The sequence below is a fragment of the Anomalospiza imberbis genome, unplaced genomic scaffold (genome assembly GCF_031753505.1).
Source record: "Anomalospiza imberbis isolate Cuckoo-Finch-1a 21T00152 unplaced genomic scaffold, ASM3175350v1 scaffold_1028, whole genome shotgun sequence".
Taxonomy (NCBI): Eukaryota; Metazoa; Chordata; class Aves; order Passeriformes; family Viduidae; genus Anomalospiza; species Anomalospiza imberbis.
Genome location: NW_027099418.1, coordinates 7,256 through 32,198, shown reverse-complemented (window position 1 = coordinate 32,198; position 24,943 = coordinate 7,256). Strand labels below are relative to the sequence as shown.

At 55.4% G+C, this 24,943-nt stretch overlaps 1 protein-coding gene across 1 annotated transcript; it reads right to left on the bottom strand.

Moving 5' to 3' along the window:
- Window positions 1-244: 244 nt before the first annotated feature.
- On the bottom strand, window positions 245-24,443 carry ERCC2 (ERCC excision repair 2, TFIIH core complex helicase subunit). The gene is given in 17 exon segments (XM_068177751.1): window positions 245-342; window positions 2,527-2,628; window positions 4,517-4,585; window positions 5,799-5,868; window positions 7,006-7,124; window positions 7,764-7,801; window positions 7,803-7,933; window positions 9,636-9,769; window positions 12,025-12,121; window positions 14,480-14,603; window positions 19,568-19,684; window positions 20,377-20,487; window positions 21,729-21,842; window positions 21,924-21,986; window positions 22,580-22,657; window positions 22,771-22,870; window positions 24,394-24,443. Coding segments are annotated over 16 exon segments (1,443 nt in total). The 5' UTR covers window positions 24,399-24,443; the 3' UTR covers window positions 245-342; window positions 2,527-2,555.
- Window positions 24,444-24,943: the final 500 nt, after the last annotated feature.

Below are 24,943 nucleotides of genomic sequence, written 5' to 3'. Positions count from 1 at the left end.
CCAAAAACACCCTAAAACCCCAAAAAAAAACCCAAATCCCCCCAAAAAACACACTAAAATCCCCCCAAAAAACACCCTAAAATCCCCCCCTAAAAACCCCCAAATCCCCCAAAAAAACACCCTAAAATCACCCCCAAAAAACCCCAAAAAGCCCCTGAGACCCTTCCCCAGAATCCCCCCGACCCCAAAATCCCCAAAGTCCTCCCCAAAATCCCCCAAGTCTCCCCAAAAACCCCCCAAGTCTCCCCCAAACCGCGCCGACTCTGCCGCAGGCGCACCGATGTCCTCGCGGGACTCGAACTTGGAGCTCATGGCCACTTGGTCGTTGCCTCTGCCCACGATCTGGGGGGGACGCAGCGGGTGACCCCAAAAAACCCCCCAGGGACCCCCCAAAACCCCCAGGGACCCCAAAAACCCCCCAGGAACCCAAAAAAACACTCAGGGACCCCCCAAAACCCCCCAGGAAACCCAAAAAAACCACTCAGGAACCCCAAAACCCCCCAGGGACCCCAAAAAAACCCCCCAGGGACCCCAAAAAACCCCAGGGACCCCCCAAAACCCCCAGGGACCCCCAAAAAACCCCCCAGGGACCCCAAAAAAAACCCTCAGGAACCCCAAAAAAAAACCCCAGGGACCCCAAAAAACCCCCAGGAACCCCAAAAAACCCCCAGGGACCCCAAAAAACCCCTCAGGGACGCCAAAAACCCCCAGGGACCCCAAAAACCCCCCAGGAACCCAAAAAAAAAACCGCAGGGACCCCAAAAAACCCCTCAGGGATGCCAAAAACCCCCCAGGGACCCCAAAAAAACCCCCAGGGACCCCAAAAAACCCCCCAGGGATGCCAAAAAAACACTCAGGAACCCCAAAAACCCATCAGGACCCCCCAAACCCCCCAGGGACCCCCAAAAATGCCTCGGGAGCCCCCGAAAACCCCCAGGGACCCCAAAAAACGCCCCCAGGGACGCCAAAAACCCCCCAGGGACCCCCAAAAATGCCTCGGGAGCCCCCGAAAACCCCCAGGGACCCCAAAAAACCCCTCAGGGACCCCCAAAAACCCCCAGGGACCCCAAAAATGTCTCAGGACCCCCCAAAAAAACCCCAGGGACCCCAAAAAACCACCAGGGACCCCAAAATTCCCCCAAGACCCCCGCAAAACAGCCCCAGGACCCCCCCAAACTCCCCCCCCAAACCCCCCCCCGGACCCCCCAAAATCCCCCCCAGGACCCCCCCAAAACCCCCCAGGACCTCCCCAAAATCCCCCCAAAACCCCCCAGGACCCCCCAAAATCCCCCAAAACCCCCCAGGACCCCCCAAAATCCCCCAAAACCCCCCAGGACCCCCCAAAATCCCCCCAGGACTCCCAAAATCCCCCAGGACCCCCCAAAATCCCCCCAAACCCCCCCGGGACCCCCCCAAAACTCCCCCTGGACCCCCCCAGACCCCCCCCAAAGTCCCCCCAAAACCCCCCAAAATCCCCCAGGACCCCCCAAAACCCCCCCAGGACTCCCCAAAATCCCCCCAAAACCCCCCGGGACCCCCCAAAATCCCCCCAGGACCCCCCAAAAATCCCCCAGGACCCCCCAAAACCCACCCAAAACCCCCCCAGGACCCCCCAAATTCCCCCCAGGACCCCCAAAATCCCCCCAGAACTCCCCCCAGGACTCCCCAAAATCCCCCCAAAACCCCCCAGGACCCCCCAAACTCCCCCCAAAACCCCCCAGGACCCCCCCAAACTCCCCCCAAAATCCCCCCAGGACCCCCCCAAACTCCCCCCAAAATCCCCCCAAAACCCCCCAAAATCCCCCCAGGACCCCCCAAACTCCCCCCAAAATCCCCCGAGGACCCCCCAAAATCCCCCCAAACCCCCCCGAAACCCCCCCAAAACCCCCCAAAATCCCCCCCAAACCCCCCCAGGACCCCCCAAAATCCCCCCCAAACCCCCCCAGGACCCCTCAAAATCCCCCCAAAGTCCCCCCAAACCCCTCCCAAATCCCCCAGGACCCCCAAAACCCACCCAAAATCCCCCAGGACCCCCCAAACTCCCCCCAAGATCCCCCCGAGGACCCCCCAAAATCCCCCAGGACCCTCCAGACCCCCCCCCAAAGTCCCCCCTAAAACCCCCAGGACCCCCCCAAACTCCCCCCAAAATCCCCCCAGGACCCCCCAAAACCCACCCAAGGACCCCCAGGACCCCCCAAAATCCCCCCCAGGACCCCACAAAACTCACCCAAAACCCCCCCAGGACCCCCCAAAATCCCCCCCAAAATCCCCCCAGGACCCCCCAAAATCCCCCCCAAGGACCCCCCAAAACTCCACCCAAAACCCCCCAGGACCCCCCAAAATCCCCCCCAAAATCCCCCCAGGACCCCCCAAAATCCCCCCAGGACCCCCCAAAACTCACCCAAAAACCCCCCAGGACCCCCCAAAACCCCCAAAAATCTACCCAGGACCCCCCCAGGACCCCCCAAAACTCCCCCAGGACCCCCCAGAACCCCCCCCCGGCCCCCCAAGACGCCCCCTCCTCACCATGGGGCACAGGCAGGTGCGGGCCAGGGTCATGCTGAAGGTTGCCATGGTAACGGGGTGGAACCCCAGGATTTTGGGGTAAAATTCCAGCGGGGACAAAGTCTGGGGGGCAGGGGGGGGGTCGGGGATTTGTCGGGGATTTGGGGGCGATTTTTGGGGTTCTGGGGGGGGGTTGAGTGGATTTGAGGGGGGGGTTGGGGGGATTTGGGGGATTTTTGGGGGATTTTGGGGGAATTTTGGGGATTTTTGGGGGGGGATTTTGGGGTTTTTAGGGGGGAATTGGGGATTTTTTGGGGGATTTTGGGGTTTTTGGGGGGATTTGGGGATTTTTGGGGGATTTTGGGGTTTTTTGGGGGGGATTTGGGGTTCTGTGGGGGCGATTTTTGGGGGGGATTTGGGATTTTTGGGGGGATTTTGGGATTTTTGGGGGGGGGAATTGGCGATTTTTGGGGGATTTTGGGGTTTTTGGGGGGATTTTGGGTTTTTTTGGGGGGATTTTGGGTTTTTTTGGGGGGAAATGGAGATTTTTGGGGGATTTGGGGGATTTTTGGGGGGATTTTGGGTTTTTTTTGGGGGGATTTTGGGGATTTTTGGGGGGAAATAGGGATTTTTGGGGGAGATTTTGGGGTTTTGGGAGGAATTTTGGAGATTTTTGGGGGAGATTTTGGGGTTTTTTTGGGGGAATTTTGAGGATTTTTGGGGGGGAATGGGGGATTTTTGGGTTTTTGGGGGGGATTTGGGGATTTTTGGGGCGGGTTTGGGTAGGGATTTGGAGTTTTTTTGGGGAATTTGGCATTTTTTTGGGTGATGTTGGGGGATTTTGGGGTGATTTTGGGGGATTTTGGGGTGATTTTGGGGGATTTTTGGGTGAATTTGGGGGATTTTGGGGGTCTCTCACCCCCGAGGTGACGATGAGGGGATTTTGGGGTTTTTGGGGGGATTCTGGGGTTTTTTTGGGGGAATTGGGGATTTTGGGGGGGATTTGGGGATTTTTGGGGCGGGTTCGGGTACGGATTTGGAGTTTTTTTGGGGAATTTGGGATTTTTTGGGTGATGTTGGGGGATTTTGGGGTGATTTTGGGGGATTTGGTGAATTTTGGGAGATTTTTGGGGGTCTCTCACCCCCGAGGTGACGATGAGGGGATTTTGGGGTGAATTTGGGGGGATTTTGGGGGTCTCTCACCCCCGAGGTGACGATGAGGGGATTTTGGGGTGATTTTGGGGTGATTTGGGGTGATTTTGGGGTGATTTTGGGGATTTTGGGGTGATTTTGGGGGATTTTGGGGTGATTTTGTGGGTCTCTCACCCCGGCGAGGTGATGATGAGGGGATTGTGGGGTGATTTTGGGGGATTTTGGGGTGATTTTGGGGGGATTTTGGGGTGATTTTGGGGGATTTTTGGGGTGATTTTGGGGGTCTCCTCACCCCCGAGGTGACGATGAGGGAATTTTGGGGTGATTTCGGGGGATTTTGGGGTGATTTTGGGGATTTTTGGGGGATTTTGGGGTGATTTTGGGTGATTTTTGGGGGATTTTGGGGGGATTTTGGGGGTCTCTCACCCCCGAGGTGACGATGAGGGGATTTTGGGGTGATTTTGGGGTGAATCTGGGGGATTTTGGGGGGATTTGGGGGTGATTTTGGAGGATTTTGGGGTGATTTTGGGGGTCTCTCACCCCCGAGGTGACGATGAGGGAATTTTGGGGTGATTTCGGGGGATTTTGGGGTGATTTTGGGGGATTTTTGGGGGATTTTGGGTGATTTGGGTGATTTTTTGGGGGATTTTGGGGGGATTTTGGGGGTCTCTCACCCCCGAGGTGACGATGAGGGGATTTTGGGGTGATTTTGGGGTGAATCTGGGGGATTTTGGGGGGATTTGGGGTGATTTTGGGGTGATTTGGGGGGTCTCTCACCCCCGAGGTGACGATGAGGGGATTTTGGGGTGATTTCGGGGGATTTTGGGGGTGATTTGGGGGATTTTTGGGGGTCTCTCACCCCCGAGGTGACGATGACCGACTGGAAGCTCGAACTCCGGCTCGGATGGCGATGGACGCGTCCAGGCAGCTGGGGGGTACCCCAAAAATCCCCCGCATAATCCCCCCCAATATAACCCATAAATAGCCAAAATCCCCCTACCCTCCCCATAAATACCTACCCCCTAACACCCACAACATCCCCCCCAAAAATACCCCAAACCCCAAATGCCCCCCCAAAAAGACCAAATCCCCCCACCAATCCTATCCCCCAAAAACCTCCCAAAATAACCCCCAAAATCTCCATAAATAAAAACCCCAAAATCTCCCAAAAATCCCAAAATCTCCCTAAAACCCCCCAAATATCCCAACCCCCCCCTAATATCCCAGAACCCACCCAAAAAGCCCCCCCAATATCCCCCAAAATATCCCAAAATGCTCCCATAATAAACCCCCCAAAATCCCCCAAATATGCTCCCAAAATATCCCCCCCATAATCCCCCAAAAATCCCAAAATCTCCCAAAAAAAAACCCCCCCAAAATCCCCCAAAAATCTCTCCAAAAGTCCCCCAAAATCTCGCCAAAAAAAAACCCAAAATCTCCCAAACCCCCCCCAAAATCCCCCAAAAATCCCCCAAAAATCCCAAATCCCCCAAAATCCCCCCAAAATCTCCCAAAAAAAACCCCCAAAATCTCCCAGAAATCCCCCCAAAATCCCCCAAAAATCCCAAAATCCCCCCAAAATCCCCCAAAATCCCCCCAAAATCTCCCAAAAAAACCCCCAAAAATCCCAAAATCTCCCAAAAAAACCCCCAAAAATCCCAAAATCTCCCAAAAAATCCCCCAAAAATCCCAAAATCTCCCAAAAACCCCCCAAAAATCCCAAATCCCCCCCAAAAAACCCCAAATCCCCCCAAAAAAAACCCAAAACCCCCCCAAATCCCCCCCAAAATCCCCCAAAAATCCCAAAATCCCCCCAAAACCTCCCCAAAAAACCCCAAAAATCCCAAAACCCCCCCCAAAATCCCAAAATCTCCAAAAAAAAAACCCCCAAAATCTCCCAAAAATCCCAAAATCTCCCCCCAAAAAAGCCCAAACCCCCCCCAAAAATCCCTCCCAAAACCCCCCAAAATCCCCCAAATCCCCCCAAAATCTCCCAACCCCCCCCAAAATCTCCCAAAATCCCCCCAAAAAAAACCCAAAAATCCCCCAAAAATCCCAAAATCTCCCAAAAAAAACCCCCAAAATCCCCCAAAAATCCCCAAAATCCCAAATCCCCCATCCCCCATGCCGCCCCGGCGCACCTGAAGTGCAGCACGGGGCTGGCGATGCTCGGGGTGCGGTCGTCGAAGGGCTCGATGATGATGGTGAACCCTGGGGGGAGTTTGGGATTTTGGGGGAATTTGGGGAAATTTTGGGGGGAATTTGGAGTTTTGGGGCGGGGGGTTTGGGTTTTTGGGGGAATTTTGGGGTTTTTTTGGGGGAAATTTTGGGGTTTTTGGGGAGAATGTTGGGGGTTTTTTGGGAGAATTTTGGGTTTTTTTGGGGCAATTTGGGGTTTTTTTTGGGGGAATTTTGGGGGGGAGTTTTGGGTTTTTGGGAGAATTTTGGGATTTTTGGGGCAATTTGGGGTTTTTTGGGGGGGAATTTGGAGTTTTGGGGCGGGGTTTGGGTTTTTGGGGGAGATTTTGGGGATTTTTGGGGGGAATTTTGGGGTTTTGGGCAGGATTTTCAGGGAATTTTTGGGTTTTTTGGGGGAATTTTGGGTTTTTTGGGGAATTTTGGGGTTTTTTTTTGGGGGGTTTTTTGGAGGGATTTTGGGGTTTTTGGGGGAATTTTGGGGAATTTTGGGGTTTTTTTGGGGGGAATTTTGGGGAATTTTGGGGTTTTTTGGGGGAATTTTGGGTGGATTTTGGGGAATTTTGGGGGTTTTTGGGAGAATTTTGGGTTTTTTTGGGGCAATTTGGGGTTTTTTTGGGTTTTTTTTTGGGGGGAATTTGGAGTTTTGGGGCAGGTTTGGTTTTTGGGGGTGGTTTTTGGCCCCACCTTTGCTGCAGGTGCTGACCATGGTTTTGGGGTATTTTGGGGGTATTTTAGGGGTACTTTTGGGGTGTTTTTGGGGTGTTTTTGGCCCCACCTTTGCTGTAGGTGCTCACGATGGTTTTGGGGTATTTTGGGGTTTTTTTGGGGTATTTTAGGGGTGGTTTTGGGGTATTTGGGGGGTATTTTTGGGGTTTTTTTTGGGGGGTATTTTAGGGGTGATTTTGGGGGTGTTTTTGGGGTGTTTTGGGGTGTTTTTGGCCCCACTTTTGCTGCAGGTGCTGACCATGGTTTTGGGGTATTTTGAGGGTATTTTTGGGGTTTTTTGGGGTATTTTAGGGGTACTTTTGGGTGTTTTTGGGGTGTTTTTGGCCCCACCTTTGCTGACCATGGTTTTGGGTTTTTTTTGGGGTATTTTTGGGGTATTTTAGGGGTACTTTTGGGGTGTTTTTGGGGTGTTTTTGGCCCCACCTTTGCTGTAGGTGCTGACCAGCGTGGCGAAGTTGGCCACCAGGGTGATCGGGGAGAAGTCGGCGACGTCGGGGAGGGCGAGGGTGCGGAGCAGGGAGTGCAGCCGCTCGGCACAGAACCTGGGGGGGCCGAATTCGGGGTTCAGGGACCCCAAAAACCACCCCAGGGACCCCAAAAACCCAAAAAACCACCCCGGGGACCCCAAAACCCCCCTGGGGGCCCCAAAAAACCACCTGAAAAAACCCAAAAACCACCCCAGGGACCCCAAAAACCCCAAGGAAAAGGTTTTTTTTGGGGTCCCGAACCCATTTTTGGGTTTTTTTTTTTGGGGTCCCAATCCCATCTTTGGGCACAGATCCCATTTTTTCAGGTCTTTTTGGGGTGCAGAACCCTTTTTGGGGGTTTTTAGGGCTCCTAACGGGTTTTTTTTCGGGGTGCTGATCCCATTTTTTTGGGGTCTTGAACCCATTTTGGGGGTCCCAATCCCATTTTTTGGGGTCTTGAACCCATTTTGGGGGGTCCCAATCCCATTTTTTTGGGGTGCAGATCCCATTTGATGGGGCCCCAATCCCATTTTTGGGGTCCCAAGGCCGTTTTTGGGGTGCCCTGACCTGGGGGGTGGTTTGCGGTCGATGCAGCCCCGCTCCCGCAGGAACGCCGGGGGGCTCTTTAGGGGGGTCAGAACCCATTTTTGGGGGGTTTTGGGGTTTTTTGGGGGGTTTTTTGGGGTCCCAAGGCCGTTTTTGGGGTGCCCTGACCTGAGGGGCTTGCGGTCGATGCAGACCCGCTCCCGCAGCTCCCGCAGGGAACGCCGGGGGGCTCAGCTGCTGCACGCGGGGTCCCCGCAGCTGCGCCCGCAGGTGCTCGACCAAGCGCCGCAGGAACCCCACAAAGTGCTCGGCCGTGCGGATGCTGCCCGGGACGGCCTCTGCAGCGGGGAGAAACGGGGAAAAAAACGGGGGAAAATGGGGAAAAAACGGGGAAAAATGGAAAAACAGGGTAAAAATGGGGAAAAACAGGGTAAAAATGGGGTCAGAGACAGCCCAAAAACCACCCCAAAACCCCAAAACCTCCCCAAAAACCACACAGTGCTCAGCCGTGCGGATGCTGCCCAGGACGGCCTCTGCAGCGGGGAGAAACGGGGAAAAAACAGGGGGAAAACGGGGAAAAACGGGGGAAAAATGGGAAAAAACAGGGTAAAAATGGGGAAAAAACAAGGGGGAAAATGGGGGAAAAACAGGGTAAAAATGGGTCAGAGACAGCCCGAAACCCCAAAAACCACCCCAAAAACCACAAAGTGCTCGGCCGTGCGGAATGCTGCCCGGGACGGCCTCTGCAGCGGGGAGAAGAACGGGGAAAAAAAACAGGGGAAAACGGGGAAAAAAAAACGGGGGAAAAATGGGAAAAAACAGGGTAAAAAATGGGGAAAAAACAGGGTAAAAAATGGGTCAGAGACAGCCCAAAACCCCAAAAACCACCCCAAAAACCACAAAGTGCTCAGGCGTGCGAATGCTGCCCAGGACGGCCTCTGCAGCGGGGAGAAACGGGGAAAAAATGGGGGAAAATGGGGAAAAACAGGGTAAAAATGGGGAAAAAACAGGGTAAAAATGGGGAAAAACAGGGTAAAAAACGGGGTCAGAGACAGCCCAAAACCCCAAAAACCACCCCAAAAAGCCCCACAGAGTGCTCGGCCGTGCGGATGCTGCCCGGGACGGCCTCTGCAGCGGGGAGAAATGGGATAAAAACGGGGGAAAATGGGGAAAAAAACGGGGAAAACAGGGGGAAAATGGGAAAAAACAGGGTAAAAATGGGTCAGAGACAGCCCAAAACCCCAAAAACCACCCCAAAAAACCCACAGTGCTCAGCCGTGCGGATGCTGCCCGGGACGGCCTCTGCAGCGGGGAGAAACGGCATAAAAACGGGGGAAAATGGGTAAAAAATGGGGAAAAACAGGGTAAAAATGGGGAAAAAAACGGGGGAAAAATGGGGAAAAAACAGGGTAAAAAAACGGGGTCAGAGACAGCCCAAAACCCCAAAAACCACCCCAAAAACCACAGAGTGCTCGGCCGTGCGGATGCTGCCCGGGACGGCCTCTGCAGCGGGAGAGAAACGGCATAAACAACGGGGGAAAATTGGGGAAAAATGGGGAAAAACAGGGTAAAAAATGGGGAAAAACAGGGTAAAAAACGGGGAAAAACAGGGTAAAAATGGGTCAGAGACACCCCAAAACCCCAAAAACCACCCCAAAAACCACAGAGTGCTCGGCCGTGCGGATGCTGCCCGGGACGGCCTCTGCAGCGGGGAGAAACGGCATAAAAACGGGGGAAAATGGGGAAAACTGGGTAAAAAATGGGGGAAAATGGGGAAAACTGGGTAAAAAATGGGGGGAAAATGGGGAAAAAACGGGGTAAAAAACGGGGTCAGAGCCAGCCCAAAACCCCAAACTCACCCCAATGACTCCGGGGGCTCCCATGATCCTGGTGGATCCCAGCAGATCCTGGGGGATCCCAGACCCCAAAAGCCTCCCTGGGCCGAACTCGGGGAACCCTGAGGATTCTGGGGCGGATCCCGGGGGTTTTGGGGGTTCCCACGATCCCGGGGGATCCCGGCGGATCCCGGGGATCCCGTACCCTGCAGGATCTCGTCGGGCAGGACGGGGTTGGCCAGGAACAGGTCGGACTCGCGGGCGGCCCCGGCCTCGCGCAGCCCCTGCACCAGGCGCCGGTACTCGTCGGCCAGGCGCCGGGAATCCGACTCCTTGATCCTGAAAGGGATCCCAAATAACCCCCGAGATCCCAAATAACCCCGAGATCCCAAAAACAATGAGATCCCGAATAACCCCCGAGATCCCGAATAACCCCTGAGATCCCAAAAACCCCCGAGATCCCGAATAACCCCTGAGATCCCAAAAACAATGAGATCCAAATAACCCCCGAGATCCCGAATAACCCCTGAGATCCAAAAACAATGAGATCCCGAATAACCCCCGAGATCCCAAATAACCCCTGAGATCCCAATAACCCCCGAGATCCCAAAAACAATGAGATCCCAAAAACCCCCTGAGATCCCAAATAACCCCCTGAGATCCTGAAAACCCCCTGAGATCCCAAATAACCCCCTGAGAACCCAAATAACCCCTGAGATCCTAAAAACCCCCTGAGATCCCAAATAACCCCTGAGATCCCAAAAACCCCCTGAGATCCTGAATAACCCCCTGAGATCCCGAATAACCCCCGAGATCCCAAAAACAATGAGATCCCAAATAGCCCCTGAGATCCCGAATAACCCCCGAGATCCCGAATAACCCCGAGATCCCAAAAACCCCCTGAGATCCTGAAAACCCCCTGAGATCCCAAATAACCCCCTGAGATCCCTAAAATCCCCCAAGATCCCAAATAACCCCTGAGATCCTGAAAACCCCCTGAGATCCCAGATAACCCCCGAGATCCCGAATAACCCCCTGAGATCCCGAACCCCACCCCTGAGATCCCAAAGCCACCCACGGCCCACCCGCACCAGGAAGCCGAGTCCTTGATCCCGAAACGGATCCCAAAATCCATCCCTGAGATCCCAAACAGCCCCTGAGAACCCAGAGCCCCCCTGACCCCACTGAGCACCCCAAAGCCCCTGACCCCAAAGCCTGACGCCAAACCCCAAACCCTGACCCCGAACCCGCTGACCCCAAAGCCCCCCAAACCCGCTGACCCCAAACCCCTGACCCCAAACCCTGACCCCTGACCCAAACCCTGACCCCAAACCCCAAACCCTGACCCCAAACCCTGACCCCAAACCCCCCTGACCCCCCTGACCCCAAACCCCCTGACCCCAAACCCCCTGGCCCCACTGACCTCAAACCCTGCCCCCAAGCCCCCTGACCCTAAACCCCCCTGACCCCAAACCCTGACCCCAAACCCCCTGACCCCCCTGACCCCCAAACCCCCTGACCCCAAACCCTGACCCCAAACCCCCCTGACCCCCCTGACCCCAAACCCCCTGACCCCAAACCCTGACCCAAACCCCCCTGACCCCAAACCCTGACCCCAAACCCCCTGACCCCAAACCCCTGACCCCAAACCCCCTGAACCCAAAGCCCCCCGATCCCGCTGACCCCAAACCCTGACCCCAAACCCCCCTGACCCCAAACCCGGACCCTGAGCCCCCGACCCCCCGGCCCGCTGCCCCCAGCCCCCGGCGCCGCTGACCCCAAACCCCAAACCCTGACCCCGAGCCCCCGGCCCTGCTGCCTCGAGCCCCCGGCCCCGCTGACCCCAAACCCCAAACCCTGACCCCAAACCCCCCTGACCCCACTAACCCCAAACCCCCGCTGACCCCAAACCCTTGCCCCGAGCCCCTGGCCCCGCTGACCCCGAGCCCCCAGCCCCCGGCCCCGCTGCCCCGAGCCCCCGGCCCCGCTGACCCCAAACCCCAAACCCTGACCCCAAACCCCCCTGACCCCGAGCCCCCGGCGCCGCTGACCCCAAACCCCAAACCCTGCCCCCAAACCCCCCTGGCCCCGCTGACCCCAAACCCCAAACCCTGCCCCCAAACCCCTCTGACCCCGCTGACCCCAAACCCTGCCCCCAAACCCCCCTGACCCCGCTGACCCCAAACCCTGACCCCAAACCCCCCTGACCCCGCTGACCCAACCCCCAAACCCTGACCCCAAACCCTGCCCCAAACCCCCCTGACCCCAAACCCTGACCCCAAACCCTGCCCCAAACCCTGCCCCCAAACCCCCCTGACCCCAAACCCTGACCCCCAAACCCTGCCCCAAACCCTGCCCCCAAACCCCCCTGACCCCAAACCCTGACCCCAAACCCTGCCCCAAACCCTGCCCCCAAACCCCCCTGACCCCAAACCCTGACCCCAAACCCTGCCCCAAACCCTGCCCCCAAACCCCCCTGACCCCAAACCCTGACCCCAAACCCTGCCCCAAACCCCGCTGACCCCGCTGACCCCAAACCCCAAACCCTGACCCCAAACCCCAAACCCTGCCCCAAACCCCCCCGCGCCGCTGACCGCTGCACGGAGCTCTGCAGCGCGGCCACGTTGGCCTGGCAGCGGTCGAGCGTCCGGCGGGTGATGGTCACTCCCATGGCCTCGATGCACACGTTGTCTGGGGGGCTCCGGGGTCAGGAACCCCAAAAACCCCACAACCACCCCAAAAACAGCGCCCAAAACCACACAAAAACCCCAAAAAAAACCCCCAAAATACCGGGGAACCCCAAATCTCCTCTGAAGAACCCAAAATCCCCCCTGAGTGACCCCAAACCCCCTGAGTGACCCCAAAACTCCCCTAAGTGACCCCAAAACCCCCTGAGTGACCCCCAAAACCCCCCAGAGTGACTCCAAATCTCCTCTGAAGACCCCAAAATCCCCCCTAAGTGACCCCAAAACCCCCAGAGTGGCCCCAAAACCCCCGAATGACCCCAAAACCCCCAGAGTGACCCCAAATCTCCCCAGAGTGACCCGCCCAAATCTCCCAAGTGACCCCAAATCCCCCAGAGTGACCCCAAAACCCCCCTAAGTGACCCCAAAACCCCCAGAGTGACCCCAAATCTCCCCTGAGTGACCCCAAAACCCCGAGTGACCCCAAACACCCCTGAGTGACCCCAAACCCCCCTGAGTGACCCCAAATCTCCCCTGAGTGACCCCAAAACCCCCTGAGTGACCCCAAAACCCCCAGAGTGACCCCAAATCTCCCCTAAGTGACCCCAAATCTCCCCAGAGTGACCCCAAACCCCCCTGAGTGACCCCAAACCCCCCAGAGTGACCCCAAAAACCCAGAGTGACCCCAAATCTCCCCTGAGTGACCCCAAACACGCCTGAGTGACCCCAAAACCCCCAGAGTGACCCCAAATCTCCCCTAAGTGACCCAAAACCCCCCAGAGTGACCCCAAATCTCCCCTGGGGGACCCCAAAAACCCCAGAGTGGCCCCAAAACCCCCAGAATGACTCTAAAACCCCCTGAGTGACCCCAAACCCCCCTGAGTGACCCCAAATCTCCCAAGTGACCCCAAACACCCCAGAGTGACCCCAAAACCCCCAGAGTGACCCCAAATCTCCCCAGAGTGACCCCAAACCCCCCTGAGTGACCCCAAAACTCCCAGAGTGACCCCAAAACCGCTCTGGGGGACCCCAAACCCCCCAGAGTGACCCCAAAACCCCCAGAGTGACCCCAAAACCCCCGAGTGACCCCAAATCTCCCCTGAGTGACCCCAAAACCCCCAGAGTGACCCCAAATCTCCCCTAAGTGACCCCAAAAACCCCCTTAGTGACCCCAAACCCCCTGGGGGACTCCCCAAGAGGCTCTGGCGTGTTGGGGTTTTGGGTTTTTGGGGTTCAGGGTTTGGGGTTTGGGGGTTATTGGGGTTTGGGGTTTTGGGGTTCAGGGGTTTTTGGGTTTTGGGGTGTTGGGGTTTGGTGGTTTGGGGTTTTTGGGGTTCGGGATTTGGGATTCAGGGTTTTGGGGGTTTGGGGTTTTGGGGTTTGGGGTTCAGGGTTTTGGGGTTCAGGGTTTTGGGGTTATTAGGGTTCAGGGTTTTGGGGTTATTGGGGTTCGGAGTTTTGGGGTTTTGGGGTTCATTGTTTTGGGTTTTGGGGTTTGGGGTTCAGGGTTTTGGGGTTCAGGGTTTTGGGGTTATTAGGGTTCGGGGTTTTGGGGTTATTGGGGTTCGGGGTTTTGGGGTTTTGGGTTCAGGGTTTTGGGGTTCAGGGTTTTGGGGTCATTAGGGTTCGGGGTTTTGGAGTTTTGGGTTCAGTGTTTTTGGGTTATTGGGGTTCGGAGTTTTGGGGTTTTGGGGTTCAGGATTTTGGGTTTTGGCGTTTGGTGTTTTGGGGTTCGGGGTTTTGGGGTTCAGGATTTTGGGGTTTGGGGTTCGGTGTTTTTGGGGTTCGGGGTTTTTGGGTTCAGTGTTTTGGGGTTATTGGGGTTCGGGGTTTTGGGGTTTGGGGTTCAGGATTTTGGGTTTTGGGGTTCAGGATTTTGTTCGGGGTTTTGGGGTTCAGTGTTTTGGGTTTTGGGGTTCAGGATTTTGGGGTTTGGGGTTCAGTGTTTTGGGGTTCGGGGTTTTGGGGTTCAGGGTTTTGGGTTTTGGGGTTCAGGATTTTGGGGTTGGGCTTCAGTGTTTTGGGGTTCAGTGTTTTGGGTTTTGGGGTTCAGTGTTTTGGGGTTTGGGGTTCAGTGTTTTGGGGTTGTTAGAGTTCGGGGTTTTGGGGTTTGGGGTTTGGGGTTCAGGATTTTGGGGTTTGGGGTTCAGTGTTTTGGGTTTTGGGGTTTGGGGGTTCAGGATTTGGTTCAGGATTTTGGGGTTCGGGGTTTTGGGGTTCAGTGTTTTGGGTTTTGGGGTTCAGTGTTTTGGGGTTTTGGGGTTTGGAGTTTTGGGGTTCGGTGTTTTGGGTTTTGGGGTTTTGGGGTTCAGTGTTTCGGGGTTCGGTGTTTTGGGGTTCGGGGTTTTGGGGTCCGGGCTCTCACCGATGTTGTGCGCCTCGTCGAACACCACGACCGAGGAGCGGGCGAGCTCGGCCGACACCAGCCCCGCGATTTTGGGGTCCAGCAGGTAGTGGTAGCTGTACACCACCACGTTGGCGTGCGCCAGCTGCCGAGTTTCGGGGTTTTAGCGTACCCCAAAAGAGCTTTGGGGTCACTCACGGGGTTTTGGGGCCACTCGGGGGGGGGTTAGGGCGGTTTTGGGGCTCCCCAGGGTGGATTTTGGGGTCCAGCAGGCAGCGGTGGCTGTACCCCACCACGATGGCGTGGGCCAGCTGCGGGTTTTGGGGGGATTTAGGGTACCCCAAAACATTTCTGGGGTCACTGAGGCAGTTTTGGGGTTTCCGGGGGGGGTTTTGGGGTCACTCAGGGGGGGGTTTTGCGGGGTTTAGGGTGGTTTTGGGGTTCCCCATGGGGTTTTGGGGTCACTCAGGGGGGGTTTTGGGGGGATTTAGGGTGGTTTTGGGGTTCCCCAGGGGTTTTGGGGTCACTCAGGGGGGTTTTGGGAGGATTTAGGGTGGTTTTGGGGTTCCCAAAATGGTCTGGGGGGGTTCAGGATGGTTTTGGGGTCACTCCTGGGGTCTTAGGGCGGTTTTGGGGTCACTCAGGGGGGTTTAGGGGGGTTTTAGGGTGGTTTTGGGGTTCCCCAGGGGTTTTGGGGTCACTCAGGGGGGTTTTGGGGGGTTTTAGGGTGGTTTTGGGGTTCCCCCGGGGGTTTTGGGGTTCCCCCGGGGGTTTTGGGGTCACTCAGGGGGGTTTTGGGGGGATTTAGGGTGGTTTTGGGGTTCCCAAAATGGTCTGGGGGGGTTCAGGATGGTTTTGGGGTCACTCCTGGGGTCTTAGGGCGGTTTTGGGGTCACTCAGGGGGGTTTTGGGGGGTTTTAGGGTGGTTTTGGGGTTCCCCAGGGGTTTTGGGGTCACTCAGGGGGGTTTTGGGGGGTTTTAGGGTGGTTTTGGGGTTCCCCCGGGGGTTTTGGGGTTCCCCCGGGGGTTTTGGGGGGATTTAGGGTGGTTTTGGGGTTCCCAAAAGGGTCTGGGGGGTTTCAGGATGGTTTTGGGGTCACTCCTGGGGTCTTAGGGCGATTTTGGGGTCACTCAGGGGGTTTTGGGGGGGGTTAGGGTGGTTTTGGGGTTCCCCAGGGGGTTTTAGGGCGGTTTTGGGGTTCCCCCGGGGGTTTTGGGGTCACTCAGGGGGGTTTTGGGGGGATTTAGGGTGGTTTTGGGGTTCCCCCGGGGGTTTTGGGGTCACTCAGGGGGGTTTTGGGGGATTTAGGGTGGTTTTGGGGTTCCCCAGGGGGTTTTAGGGCGGTTTTGGGGTTCCCCGGGGGTTTTGGGGTCACTCAGGGGGGTTTTGGGGGGATTTAGGGTGGTTTTGGGGTTCCCCAGGGGTTTTGGGGTCACTCAGGGGGGTTTAGGGGGGATTTAGGGTGGTTTTGGGGTTCCCAAAAGGGTTGGGGGGGTTTCGGGATGGTTTTGGGGTCACTCATGGGGTCTTAGGGCGATTTTGGGGTCACTCAGGGGGGTTTTGGGGGGGGTTAGGGTGGTTTTGGGGTTCCCCCGGGGGTTTTGGGGTCACTCAGGGGGGTTTTGGGGGGATTTAGGGTGGTTTTGGGGTTCCCAAAATGGTCTGGGGGGTTTCAGGATGGTTTTGGGGTCACTCCTGGGGTCTTAGGGCGATTTTGGGGTCACTCAGGGGGTTTTGGGGGGGGTTAGGGTGGTTTTGGGGTTCCCCAGGGGGTTTTAGGGCGGTTTTGGGGTTCCCCCGGGGGTTTTGGGGTCACTCAGGGGGGTTTTGGGGGGATTTAGGGTGGTTTTGGGGTTCCCCCGGGGGTTTTGGGGTCACTCAGGGGGGTTTTGGGGGATTTAGGGTGGTTTTGGGGTTCCCCAGGGGGTTTTAGGGCGGTTTTGGGGTTCCCCCGGGGGTTTTGGGTCACTCAGGGGGGTTTTGGGGGGATTTAGGGTGGTTTTGGGGTTCCCCAGGGGTTTTGGGGTCACTCAGGGGGGTTTAGGGGGATTTAGGGTGGTTTTGGGGTTCCCAAAAGGGTTGGGGGGTTTCGGGATGGTTTTGGGGTCACTCATGGGGTCTTAGGGCGATTTTGGGGTCACTCAGGGGGGTTTTGGGGGGGGTTAGGGTGGTTTTGGGGTTCCCCCGGGGGTTTTGGGGTCACTCAGGGGGGTTTTGGGGGGATTTAGGGTGGTTTTGGGGTTCCCAAAATGGTCTGGGGGGTTTCAGGATGGTTTTGGGGTCACTCCTGGGGTCTTAGGGCGGTTTTGGGGTCACTCAGGGGGGTTTTGGGGTCACTCCTGGGGTCTTAGGGTGATTTTGGGGTCACTCATGGGGTTTTGGGGGGTTTTAGGGTGTTTTTGGGGTTCCCCCGGGGGTTTTGGGTCACTCAGGGGGGTTTTGGGGTCACTCCTGGGGTTTTATGGAAATTTTGGGGCTCTCAGAGAGCTTTTGGGGTGTCCCAGGCTGGTTTTGGGGTTCCTCACCGAGGAGCGGGCCATGAGGAGGGAGCAGCTGGGGATATTTTAGGATATTTTAGGGTATTTTAGGACACTTCCAGGATATTTTTAGGATATTTTAGGACAATTTCAGGATATTTTAGGACATTTTAGGACAATTTCAGGATATTTCAGGACACTTTCAGGATATTTTTAGGATATTTTAGGATATTTTAGGATATTTCAGAATATTTTAGGACACTTTCAGGATATTTTAGGACAATTTCAGGATATTTTTGGATATTTCAGGATATTTTTAGGATATTTTAGGATATTTCAGGATATTTTAGGACACTTTCAGGATATTTTTAGGATATTTTTAGGATATTTTCAGGACACTTTCAGGATATTTTTAGGATATTTTTAGGATATTTTTAGGATATTTTCAGGATATTTTCAGGATATTTTTAGGATATTTTCAGGATATTTTCAGGACACTTTCAGGATATTTTCAGGATACTTTCAGGATATTTTCAGGACACTTTCAGGATATTTTCAGGATATTTTCAGGATATTTTCAGGACAATTTCAGGATATTTTCAGGATATTTTAGGACATTTTAGGACACTTTCAGGATATTTTCAGGATATTTTTAGGATATTCCGGGGTGTTTTCGGGCTCACCGAGGAGCGGGCCATGAAGTAGGGGCAGCTGGGGATATTCTAGAATACATTAGGACAACTTCAGGATATTTTAGGACAATTTCAGGATATTTTAAGACACTTTCAGGATATTTTTAGGATATTTTCAGGATATTTTTAGGATATTCCGGGGTGTTTTCGGGCTCACCGAGGAGCGGGCCACGAAGTAGGGGCAGCTGCGGATAATTTAGAATACTTTAGGATATTTTAGGACACTTCCAGGATATTTTAGGGTATTTTAGGACTATTTTAGGACAATTTCAGGATATTTTAGGACACTTTCAGGATATTTTTGGACATTTTAGGACTATTTTAGGACAATTTCAGGATATTTTAGAACAATTTCAGGGTATTTCAGGACAATTTCAGGATATTTTCAGGATATTTTTAGGATATTTCGGGCTGTTTTCGGGGTGTTTTTGGGCTCACCGAGGAGCGGGCCATGAAATAGGGGCAGCTGGGGATAATTTGGGATATTTTAGGACACTTTCAGGATATTTTCAGGATATTTTCAGGATATTTTCAGGATATTTTCAGGACACTTTCAGGATATTTTTAGGATATTTTTAGAACACTTTCAGGATATTTCTAGGATATTTTTAGGATATTTTCAGGATATTTTCAGGATATTTTCAGGATATTTTCAGGATATTTTCAGGACACTTTCAGGATATTTTTAGGATATTTTTAGAACACTTTCAGGATATTTCTAGGATATTTTTAGGATATTTTCAGGATATTTTCAGGATATTTTTAGGATATTTTCAGGATATTTTTAGGATATTTTCAGGATATTTTCAGGATATCTCTAGGATATTTTTAGGATATTTTCAGGATATTTTCAGGATATTTTTAGGATATTTTCAGGATATTTTTAGGATATTTTCAGGATATTTTTAGGATATTTTCAGGATATTTTCAGGATATTTTTAGGATATTTTCAGAATATTTTTAGGATATTTTCAGGATATTTTCAGGACACTTTCAGGATATTTTTAGGATATTTTCAGGATATTTTTAGGATATTTTTAGGATATTTTCAGGATATTTTTAGGATATTTTCAGGATATTTTCAGGATATTTTCAGGATATTTTCAGGACACTTTCAGGATATTTTTAGGATATTTTTAGGATATTTTCAGGACATTTTCAGGATATTTTTAGGATATTTTCAGGATATTTTCAGGATATTTTCAGGACACTTTCAGGATATTTTTAGGATATTTTCAGGATATTTTCAAGATATTTTCAGGATATTTTCAGGATATTTTTAGGATGTTTTTAAGATATTTTCAGGATATTTTCAGGACACTTTCAGGATATTTTTAGGATATTTTCAGGATATTTTTAGGATATTTTCAGAATATTTTTAGGATATTTTCAGGATATTTTCAGGATATTTTCAGGACACTTTCAGGACACTTTCAGGATATTTTCAGGATATTTTCAGGATATTTTTAGGATGTTTTTAGGATATTCCGGGGTGTTTTCAGGCTCACCGAGGAGCGGGCCATGAGGAGGGGCAGCTGGGGATAATTTGGAATATTTTAGGACAATTTCAGGATATTTTCAGGATATTTTCAGGATATTTTTAGGATATTTTCAGGATATTTTTAGGATATTTTCAGGATATTTTCAGGATATTTTTAGGATATTTTCAGCATATTTTCAGGACATTTTCAGGATATTTTCAGGACACTTTCAGGATATTTTCAGGATATTTTCAGGACACTTTCAGGATATTTTCAGGATATTTTTAGGATATTTTCAGGACACTTTCAGGATATTTTTAGGATATTTTTAGGATATTTTCAGGACATTTTCAGGATATTTTCAGGACACTTTCAGGATATTTTTAGGATATTTTCAGGATATTTTCAGGATATTCCTAGGATGTTTTTAGGATATTCCGGGGTGTTTTCGGGCTCACCGAGGAGCGGGCCATGAAGTAGGGGCAGAGGCCGCGCTGGCGCCCGAGGCTGCGCAGATCGTCCAGGTTGTGGACCCCGAAGGGGAGGGGGCTCTGCCGGCCCCGCGCCTCGAACTCCTGGGGGGAAATGGGGCTGGGGGCGCCAACGCGGGGAGGGGAGACCCCGACATGGGGCTGGGGGCACCCAAAATGGGGAGGAGACACCCCAAAATGGGGCTGGGGGCACCCAAAATGGGGCTGGGGGCACCCACAATGGGGAGGAGACACCCCAAAATGGGGCTGGGGGCACCCAAAATGGGGCTGGGGGCACCCAAAATGGGGAGGGGAGACCCCGAAATGGGGCTGGGGGCACCCCAAAGTGAATGAGGGGCCCAATGGGGGGGTCCCAGGGGATCCTTTGGGGAACAGGCACACCACCCCCCCCCCAGGATCCCCCCTGATCCCTCAGGGACCCCCAGATCCCTTCAGGATCCCCCCAGATCCCTCAGGGACTCCCCAGATCCCTTCAGGATCCCCCCAGATCCCTCAGGGACCCTCTGGGACACCCCCAGGACCCTCTGGGACCCCCAAACCCCATCCGGGACCTCCCTGAGACCCTCTGGCACCCCCAGATCCCCTCAGATCCCCCAGGATCCCCCCCAGATCCCTCTGGAACCCTTTGAGAGACCCCCTCCCCCCCCCCCCCCCAGATCCCTCAGGACCCCCTGGGACCCCCCCAAACCCCCTCCAGGAGCTCCCTGAGCCCCCCCAGGATCCCTCTGGGACCCCCCAGATCCTCTCAGATCCCCCGGGATCCCCCCGGGGATCACCTGGAAGAAGCTGCAGCTGGGCCGGGGCCCCTCGGGGGGATCCCGCAGGTACGAGGCCGTCAGGGCCAGGCAGCGGCTGTCGACCTCCTTCCCGAAGCGGAGCGCCGAGACCTGCGGGGATCCGCTGGGATCCGCGGGGATCCGCACACGCAGCCCTGAGACCCCCGTGACACCCCCACCCCCGCCCCCGCCTCCTCCCCAGACCACGGAGCCAAAGCCTGCGGGAATGGGATCCGCTGGGATCCACCCAAAGCTCTGGGACCCTCCCCCCAACCCCCCCAGTCCCCCTCAGGATCCAGATCCCGCCCAACCCTCAGTACCGGATCCCCAGGATCCTCCCACCGAGTGCCCAAAATCCCCACCCGTCCCCCACTGCCACCAGATCCTTGGGATCCCCTGGGATCCCTGCGACTCCCCTGCCCCCCGCAGCTCCCTCTGACCCCCAGCTTCCCCTGGATCTCTCCAGGCCCCTGGGATCCCCCGGGATCCCTGCACTCCCCCCAGACCACTGCAACCCCCCTGACCCCAAATCCCCCGGATGCCCCCAGATCCCGTGGGATCCCCTGGGATCCCTGCGACTCCCCTGCCCCCCGCAGCTCCCTCTGACCCCCAGCTTCCCCTGGATCTCTCCAGACCCCTGGGATCCCCCGGATCCCTGCACTCCCCCTGACTCCAAATCCCCCCTGACCCCAAATCCCCCCCGGATCCCCCCAGATCCCGTGGGATCCCCCGGGATCCCTGCACTCCCCCTGACTCCAAATCCCCCCGGAGCCCCCCAGACCCCTGGGATCCCCTGGGATCCCTGCACTCCCCCTGCCCCCCAGGATCCCTGCGACCCCCCCCGAGCCCTAAATCCCCCCCGGATCCCCCCAGACCCCTGGGATCCCCCTGGATCCCTGCACTCCCCCCTGCCCCCCAGACCCCTGCGACCCCCCTGACCCCAAATCCCCCCCAAAGCCCCCCAGATCCCGTGGGATCCCCTGGGATCCCCGTACCCCCCCCTGCCCCCCAGACCCCCCTGACCCCAAATCCCCCCGGATGCCCCCAGATCCCGTGGGATCCCCTGGGATCCCCGTACCCCCCCTGCCCCGCAGACCCCTGCAACCCCCCTGACCCCAAATCCCCCCGGATCCCCCCAGACCCCTGGGATCCCCCTGGATCCCTGCACTCCCCCCTGCCCCCCAGACCCCCCTGACCCCAAATCCCCCCAGATCCCCCCAGATCCCGTGGGATCCCCCTGGGATCCCTGCACTCCCCCCTGCCCCCAGGATCCCTGCGACCCCCCCCGAGCCCTAAATCCCCCCCGGATCCCCGCGGATCCCCGCGGATCCCCGGGATCCCCGGGCCCTGACCTCGGGGTGCACGCAGAGGTTCTTGCGGGAGCTCAGCGCCAGCGCCAGGAAGGGCAGCGGCTCCCCCAGGTCCCGCTCGTAGCAGCCCAGCAGCTTCCGCAGCTCCTCCACCACCTGCCGGGCGGGATCCCCGACCCTCAGGGATCCTCCCGGGGACCCTGCCGCCCCGGGATCCCCGCCGGGATCGCCGCTCACCTTCTCGATCTCGGGCACGGTGCGGGAGCAGTAGATCAGCTTGGAGACGTCCAGGGGGTGGGCCTGGGGCGGGGGTTGGGATCTGCTGGGATCCACTGGGATCACCCCGGCTCCCCAGGGAGCCGCCGGGATCCACCAGGACACTCCAGATCCCCCGGGATTCCCCCGGATCCCCGGGGATCCACTGGAATCCCACCATCCCCCCCAATCAGGATCCTCTGGGATCCACCAGGACCCACCAGGAAACTCCAGATCCCCCCGGATCCACTGGAATCCCCCCCCCCAAACCCATCAGGATCCTCCGGGATCCACCAGAGACCCTCAGGAGCCTCCAGGACCCCCCCAGACCCCTCCAGATCCACCAAGATCTCCCCTGGGATCCCCCAAGACCCCCCCAAACCCATCAGGATCCCCCAAGACCCCCCAAACCCATCAGGATCCTCCAGGAACCACCAGGACTCTCTGGGATCCACCAGGACCCCCCCAGGACCCTCCAAAACCCTTCCAGATCCCCCCGAGATCCCCCCCCCCCCCCCAAAAAACAATCTGGATCCTCCAGGAACCATCAGGACCCCCTGGGATCCACCAGGGTCTTGCAGATCCCCCCCAAAGCCCCATCCAGATCCCCCGGGATCCCCCCCCCGGGATCCGCTCACCCGCTGGTAGGCGACGATGAGGGCCAGCAGCGACACCGTCTTCCCCGTCCCCGACGGCATCTCCAGCACGCCGTGGCCCTGGGGGATGGGGGATGGGGGAGGGGCGCTCACGTCGGTGGGGGTGGGGGTGGTCCCGGATCCCGAGGGATCCCCCCCCCCCCCCCCCCGGCGGATCCCCGGCGGATCCCCACCTTGGCATCCAGCGTGCGCTTGAGCTCCAGCATGTAGGAGAACTGCTCGGGGTAGATGAACTCGTAGGGGAACAGCACCAGGAGCCCGTCCACGTTCAGCCTGCGGGATCCGCTGGGATCGAGTGGATCCCGGGAGGGGGCGGATCCCCGGGGGATGGATCTCAGGGGGTTTTTTGGGGGGGGGTTTTGGGGTTTGGAACAGCACCAGGAGCCCGCCCGTGCTTAGCCCGAGGGATCCGGTGGGATCGAGTGGATCCCGGGAGTGGATCCCAAGGGATTTGAGTGTGTTTTTGTTTTGTTTTGTTTTTTTTTTTTAATTTTCAAGGGGATTTGGGGTGGATTTGGGGAGGATTTGGGGAGTTCTGGGGTTTTGGGGTTTGGACCAGCACCAGGAGCCCGTGCACGTTCAGCCTGGGGGATCCAGTGGATCCCAGGGGTGGATCCCGAGGGATCTGGGGAGTTTATTTTGTGTGTGGGGGGGACAGGGCGCAGGGGTGGCTCAAATCTCCCCAAATTCCCTCAAGTCACCCCAAAATCTCCTCAGGTTCCTCCGAAAACCCCCAAAATTCCCCCCCAAAACACCGAAAATCCCCCAAAATTCCCCCAAAATCTCCTCCAAATCCCCACAAAATTCCCCAAAATCCCCACAAATTCCCCAAAACTCCCAAAATTCCCCAAAGTCCCCCCAAAAATCCCCAAATCCCCCCAAAAATCCCCCTAAATCCCCCCAAAATCCCCGCAAATCCCCCAAAACTCCCCAAATTCCCCCCAAAACTCCCCAAATCCCCCCAAAAATCCTCCCAAAATCTCCTCCAAATCCCCCTAAATCCCCCCAAAATCCCCCAAATTCCCCCTAAATCCCCCCAATTCCCCCAAACTCGCCTCAAATTCCCCAAATTCCCCCCAAAATCCCCAAATCCCCCCCAAAATCCCCCCAAATCTCCTCCAAATCCCCCAAATTCCCCCTAAATCCCCCCAAATTCCCCCAAACTCGCCTCAAATTCCCCAAATTCCCCAAAACTCCCCAAATTCCCCCAAAATCCCCAAATCCCCCCAAAAATCCCCCCAAAATCTCCTCCAAATTCCCCTAAATTCCCCCCAAATTCCCCCAAAATCCCCCTAAATCCCCCCAAATTCCCCCAAACTCGCCTCAAATTCCCCAAATTCCCCCAAAATTCCCCAAAATCCCCCCAAAATTCCCCAAAATCTCCTCCAAATCCCCTAAATCCCCCCAAATTCCTCCTAAATCCCCCAAATTCCCCCAAACTCGCCTCAAATTCCCCAAATTCCCCCCAAAATCCCCAAAATCTCCTCCAAATCCCCCAAAATCCCCCCTAATTCCCCAAAATCCCCCCAAATTCCCCCTAAATCCCCCCAAATTCCCGCAAACTCGCCTCAAATTCCCCAAATTCCCCCAAAATCCCCCCAAATTCCCCCTAAATCCCCCCAAATTCCCCCGAACTCGCCTCAAATTCCCCAAATTCCCCCAAAACTCCCCAAAATTCCCCAAATTCCCCCAAAATTCCCCAAATTCCCCCAAAACTCCCCAAAATTCCCCAAATCCCCCCAAAATCCCCCCCAAACGCCCCCTCCCCCCCTTTTCCCGCCCCTCCCCCCCCTCACTTCATGGCTCCCGCCGCTGCCTCGCGCCGCCGCCGAGGCCCCGCCCCCTCCGCACCCGCGCGCTCCGATTGGGCACCGCTCACCCCCTCCCCTCTCTCCCATTGGCGGCCGGAGCTGCCAATCACGGGGTAGGCGGAAGTGGCGCCGTGGAGGAGCAATCGAGCGCCGAGCGATGGATCGGGGGAGGGGGAAAAATTTGGGGATTTTTGGGATTTTTTTTGGCATTTTTTTTGGGGATTTTTGGGATTTTTTGGGATTTTTGGGGACATTGGGGGAGAGGTGGGAAATTTTGGGGGTTTATGGGGATTTTTTTTGGGGGGGGGATTTTTATGGGGATTTTTTGGGATTTTTTTGGGATTTTTGCGAATTTTTTGGAATTTTTTTGGCGATTTTTGCGGATTTTTTGGGATTTTTGGGGAGGATTTTTGGGGGGATTTTTTTGGGTATTTTTGGGATTTTTGCGGATTTTTTGGGATTTTTTGGGGATTTTTTTGGGATTTTTGCGGATTTCTTGAGATTTTTTGGGGATTTTTGGGATTTTCGCGGATTT